Source organism: Poecilia formosa, unplaced genomic scaffold, assembly GCF_000485575.1.
Source record: "Poecilia formosa unplaced genomic scaffold, Poecilia_formosa-5.1.2 Scaffold27, whole genome shotgun sequence".
NCBI lineage: Eukaryota > Metazoa > Chordata > Actinopteri > Cyprinodontiformes > Poeciliidae > Poecilia > Poecilia formosa.
In genome coordinates, this window is record NW_006799966.1 from 3,113,076 (window position 1) to 3,119,075 (window position 6,000).

Here is a 6,000-nt window from a genome sequence, read left to right on the forward strand (position 1 = left end):
TCACTGTTAGTTATTATAGTAATTCATGAATATTAATGGAATGAATAATAAAAGAAAAAGATCAGAATATACAAAGTATAAATTGTCTCAGGTGGGGAGGACCGCATTGCTCTGGATGCCGAGCTGCAGAAGGAGATCAGCATCATTTGGCCTTATCTGCCACAGAAGACCTTGGATCTCCTGGTTCCTATCAACAAAGGTCAGCCTCTAACTGTGGCGGCATTTTTCCATCTGCTGCTGAGAGACCTGAGGTGAGGCTTAATGAAGTTTGTCCGCTGCTCCCGCAGATACCGACATGACAGTGGGGAAGATCTATGCTTCAATGATGATAATGGACTACTTCAAACAGAACAAAGCAAAAAAGCTGAGGCAACAGCTGGAAGCTCAGGTCAGCACAGCATGTTTCTGTGAACTCTGTTGCATCTTCTATGGAGAGTGAGATTTTTTTTTTTTTTGTTATATTTGCATTTTCCTTTTCTTTGCTTTTTACTTCATAAAGTCACAGGGTTTCCTGAGAGATAGAAAAAAATGTATACAAATATACGGAAATAAATAAGTTTAGCTTACCGTAAATGTATTATAAAATCCACTGGGTGGGATTCTGTGGCTCATATCATTCTTCAGCAATCGGTCATGGCTCTAAAGATGTGAAGAAACGCAATCTTAGCTGCAACCTAAGTTATTTATAAAGTTGTGACCTGTATTTGAGCTGTCATGTATATTTTTATGTCTTGTTTCAGAAAAGCAACTTAATATTTAAACGTCTGGATGCCTCCACCCTACCTGAGGACATTCTGTCCAACACCACTCCACTGCCCATGATGGCTCACAGCGCGGGTTCGGCCCTGTGAGTCTGCAAATGTTTGAAAAACATATGTGCAGGATGTGTGGAGCACTGCCGCATGTGTTTGCTTTCTGAATTTATTCCCCCCTATTCCTGTCTCCCGCATAGGACCAGAGGGGGCTTTGTGGCTTTGAGTCCTATCTCACCCCAGGAGCTATTTTTGCCGCCCATAAGCTCAGACACTGATGCCGGTCAGCAGCAGAATGTGGTGAGACAGAGGACAGATGCAACCACCACCACTTTTTAAATGAATAATTAATGAAATTGCTATACAATTCAAAGAAGGGGAGGAAAAAAACAGTATGTAACTTTATGTGATCTCTTATTTTGGGTGAAAATGTTTGTGGCATACATAAGTGGTCACTGATGTTTCAGTGCCTTGCAGATCACTGCAATGCTGCTTTTTGTGCTCCTGTGTTGCAATATAGGAGACAGACTTCCCCGTTGTTGGTGTGTTGCTGTGTCTTTACTGACTGGTTGTACTGATCTACACTCCCTGCCAGTCGAATGATATCATATTGCTCTGACATACTTTCATTTAAATTTCCAGAGGAATGCATTTGTCCCTCTTGACAGATGCTGTCTGACTTTTAGGATTTGATCTTCCATGACATATTGCTCTTCCAAGCCTGGCAAAAATATTTCTACTCCTTGAACTTTATCCCATGTTGCCACTTTACAAATTAAAAATTAAATGTATTTCAATTGGGATTTTAAATAACAGAGGTGAGTCCCAGACTTCTGAAAACTATGGTGTGTAGTTTTCAAAAATATCCAACAGTGTGGCATCCATTTTTATTCAGGCCTCTTTACTCTGATTTGAGCGCATAATTTCCTTTGGAGATTACCTAAATAGTAAATAGTCCATCTGTGTGTAAATTAATCATAGTATAAATACAGCTGTTCCTTTCAGTCCCCAGACATTTGCTAGAGAACATTAGTGAACACAAACAGCATTCATGAAAACCAAGGAATACAGCAGATAGGTCAGGGGCTCAAGTTGCAGAGAAAGTTTAAAGTAACTGCAAACCTACCAAGATATTTCTGTTCACCTGAAATGACAAGATGGGGAAAGCCTTACTCAGAGAGACAGCCAAGAGGTCCGAGGTAGCTTTGAATGGGCTGCAGAGAATTTTTAGGGATAAGGTTCCAGTCAAAGTCTAGACACAAATCCTAAAAACAGCTTTCTTTTGGATTTGAGTTCTGAGACGTTGATATTTACAGATCATAGATGGAGACAGATTTTTTTTTTTACTTATATACTGATATATTTGGCAATAAAGGATGGGCAAGATATTCCCATCTTCCTAAAATAATGGCCTCATTTTTTGCCAAAAGTGACTTTTTTTTTTTTTTTTGCCTAAATCATCTTTTGGCAACAAAAAGGGGTAATTTATTTTCTTTGGGTTTTCAAAAATTAGACCATTATCTTAGGAAGGTGACAATATGCAATGTTTGCAGATGTAGCTGTAGCAAAAGATGATTCTGGAAAGTATTAACGCAGGGAGTTGAAAAATTATTTCCCACATACCAAAAATGTTATTTGAGGAAAAGATGTGAAAACCTTCCCTGCATCATTTTTCTCCCTCTACTTTAATGTGGTTCTTCTACTACATGAACCTCCTTGACCTTTGTGGTTGTAATGTGACAAACATTTCAGATACACTAATACTTTTGCCATGTGCTGAAAAACTCTTTCTCTGTACATTCTTGTTCTTCTTCACTCTACTCTGCTCTTCTCTTTCATAGCCTCACTTTCTCATTTTTCCCTCTCCTCACTAAATCTAACTTTTCAGCTATTAACATGTTTGTGTTTGGCTGAAATGGTTTCTATGGAGATTGTGGCTGAGGCGGCCCTCAGTGATGAAATGGTTCGTTTGACCTTCTCTTCTTTGAGCTGGGCCTCTGCATAGGAGAGGCAGTGCTATCAGAGACATGATCGGTGCCCTGTATTTCCTTGCCCTCCTGTCTAATTTCTGTACTCATGTAGGTGGGCGAGTGCATTTGGGGCATTAAAATCCCATTGGAGCTTCCACTTGGGAGAGGCCTTTGCGTGCGGGCCTCCTCTATGCCGCGTCTGGCCGTAGAGCCGCAGGTATTCAAAATCTTCCATGACATGGCTCCCTGGCTGGATCTTGGCTTCGATGGCTGCATGGGCTCTTAAGCCAAAGTGCTCGGGTTTTTCTCTATGTGCACGGTTTGTCTGTTTTAAATCCAGAAGAATTTGGTTGCGAGATTTGCTGCTTTCAGAAGTTGACTGAGGTTCAATGAGCTGTCGGGGTGTCATCCATGAATGCTGATGGCTAAACTTGTTATGACTTTCATCCCCAAAATAGAACAAGCTAAACCAAAGGATTCGCTGCACTTTTGCACCAATAAATGCATGAAAACTTACTCCTTACTGTTTTGTTTTTTTTGTTTTTTTTCTAAATCATGGGACAGAGCTTGGTATTTTCTTAATCTACCGTTGTTTTTGTTTGTGGTCACATATAAGCAGGAAGAGGTTAAAGGTGGATCCATGAAGCGTTCAGTCTCCACGGTTGCAGATCAACGTGTAAACGGTCTCTGGGAGGAGGAGAAAAGCCCTGAGAGAGTGTACCGACCTCGACATAAAAGCTACAAGGCTGCTGGTTAGTCTTGTTTTTGTGTGTTCTTGACTATGCTCTGTCCAAGTTACGAATACAAATTTTGTCTCACAAGCAGAAAAGTATAAACCTGCCATCTTTTTTTTTTTGAAAGCTCTCAACGTGACTTTGAGGGGGAAAAAAGGTTATGGATTTAATGCGCATAGACAGCGTTGTTAGAAACAGAACAAAGGAATTTCAACTGTCTTGCTAAAATCAAATGATCACAATAGACTGCATGACAGGTTATCTTATTAAGAGTGGAGCTTCACACACCTCATGTGATCTTCTTTGCTTTGTTTTTGTTTTTCTTTTAACATGATGTCAGGTTTTAAAATTCAAACCCTTTAAGTCCTCCTGCATTCCTGAGACATCTAGAATGCTGCTCCAGCAAAGGGAAGATAGGAGCTTCATATAATTTATGTTGTAGGAGAAATAGAGTGTGATGTGTTGGCACTGATGTGTAACCCTGGAGTGATGACTTTTAAACTGAGCCTTGTCAAGGACAGATATATTCAAACATCCTCCAACGTTTTTAAAATCATCAAATTTTCACGATAGAAAAAGTCGTCATAAAAAATTGCATGTGATGATATCAGTGTTCAAAAGTGTTCTAACACCTTACCAGGCTATAATCGAAGCTACACAATAATGGTTTACATAACTGAAGGTAATACAGTTACTTGAATTTTCTGCAAAGTGCCTGTATGTGCCTGGAAAACACGTAAAGTAAGTTTGTATAACAGTGTGGCTGGACCTGGAAAGAAAAAAGGATTCATCTTAGTGTCACATGTTTAATAGTAGCATACCATTTCAAATTAAAACATATAAATATGTCATATATTGTATTAAGCAAATGAGCCAGCATTAATTCAAATACCAAAGATTTATGCGTTTAAATGCAGTCTTTGTCATCTTTTTTGATATATTGTAAGTACTTGGGATACTGGGATCTAACATAGGAAAGAATAACTATGTAATTGATGAAACAACATCACTCCTACAAGGGTTAATTGGCTGGCAATTTGATAAACAGGACATTTTTGTCACTATCCATATATAGCAGGGGTGTCAAACTCAATTTCACAGAGGGCCACTGCAGCATATTGGCCACCCTCAACAGGCCACATTGACGGTACAAATCAGGAGGGCATCCCTGCTAAAACACACCCCAGACAAAAGGTTCACTTCCCTCATTCAGTTCTGACGAGGCTTATAATGATTCAATGGTCCAGGTGTGTTAGAGAAGGAATGCATCTAAAGTTGCAGAATGGTAGCTCTGGAAAACTAGACTTGGGCACCCCTAGCATCAATGTATAAAAATACAATGTTAAAAATAAATTAAACACCTCATATTGTTAAATAACTGATTTTATGTATTGAAATTTTAAATATTACATTTGAGTTTCCATGGATGTAAAAATTACTGCTCAGTTTAAAAATTACATTATTTAAATCAGTGTTTAAAGGTGAGCAAGCAAATAATAAAAACAAGTCACATGGGCAGACAATATAGACTTTACGCAAAGATTTAGTCTCAGAGGCAACTGAAATCAATTAATTAAAAAAATCCTTTCTGAATATTATCTCATGGTCTCTGAATGAAATGCCTCTTTCTGACCGGGAGCTAACAGCGTGTTGAAGAGTTATGGACCGGACGCTTTGGAGCGTCTGGTTAGGAAGCGCATTACAAACCTTTGGTTGAAATGTAGTTTGTAGTTCATTTGTGCTCAAAACCTATTTTAAGTCAATCATCGGCCTATAAAATGCTGTGGGGCCACATGTGGCACGCGGGCCTTCAGTTTGACACATGTGCATTACGCCATAGAACTGCCAATTGGTAATTGAAGTGAAGTAACTTCGATTTCAAAGAAGCCAACATTGAAGTCGATTGGCAAATGAACCAATCAACTTGGCATGGAACACAAAAGGGGAAGACTCTTATTGTCTCACTGCACCCCAAAAGATTCATAACCTACAAAAACCGTTTCTGTCTGGTTTCAAACCAGAGACCTATTGCGTGTAAAGCAAAAGTGATAACCACTACACTACAGGAACTGAACTTCTCTGCTCTGTTTCAATTTGAGGTTCCAAAGTTGATGATGTGAGATGCAACGCATGAAAATTTCAACTGAGGCTTGCACTCAGATGCCTGGATTCAGAGTACAGACCATGACACCACAGAACCCTTGTTGACCTTTAGTAAACACCTGTGATGAATAGAACATACTAAAATTGTTTCTGTCTGGTTTCGAACCAGAGACCTGTTGCGTGTGAAGCAAACATGATAACCACTACACTACAGCCACTACACTACAGAAACTCATGCTCTTTCCACTGTTCCTGGTAGATGATCCAAATTTTGTTAGAGACTGATGTCAACAATGGGCATGGAACAAAGTCAAATACTTATACCAGATCCTCTCAGAGAGCACAGTAATTTGGTGAACAAACTGTCAGACTTATAATTGTGCCTAATTTCACATTACAGTCCATAAACTAAGCCTGGGATCAAAAAATGTATAGAAAATG

At 39.2% G+C, this 6,000-nt stretch overlaps 1 protein-coding gene across 6 annotated transcripts in view; it reads left to right on the forward strand.

Annotated features, from left to right (window-relative positions):
- Positions 1–6,000, forward strand: part of cacna1eb (calcium channel, voltage-dependent, R type, alpha 1E subunit b) — a 65,262-nt gene that overhangs the window by 53,489 nt on the left and 5,773 nt on the right. For 3 of the 6 annotated variants that reach the window (XM_016669766.1, XM_016669769.1, XM_016669772.1), the window contains 6 exons: positions 92–199; positions 288–388; positions 741–847; positions 953–1,052; positions 2,835–2,939; positions 3,339–3,474. In XM_016669766.1, the coding sequence (XP_016525252.1) occupies positions 92–199; positions 288–388; positions 741–847; positions 953–1,052; positions 2,835–2,939; positions 3,339–3,474 (657 nt within the window). The remainder of the gene's footprint in view (positions 1–91; positions 200–287; positions 389–740; positions 848–952; positions 1,053–2,834; positions 2,940–3,338; positions 3,475–6,000) is intronic. The other 3 variants (XM_016669768.1, XM_016669770.1, XM_016669771.1) reach the window with 3 other exon arrangements.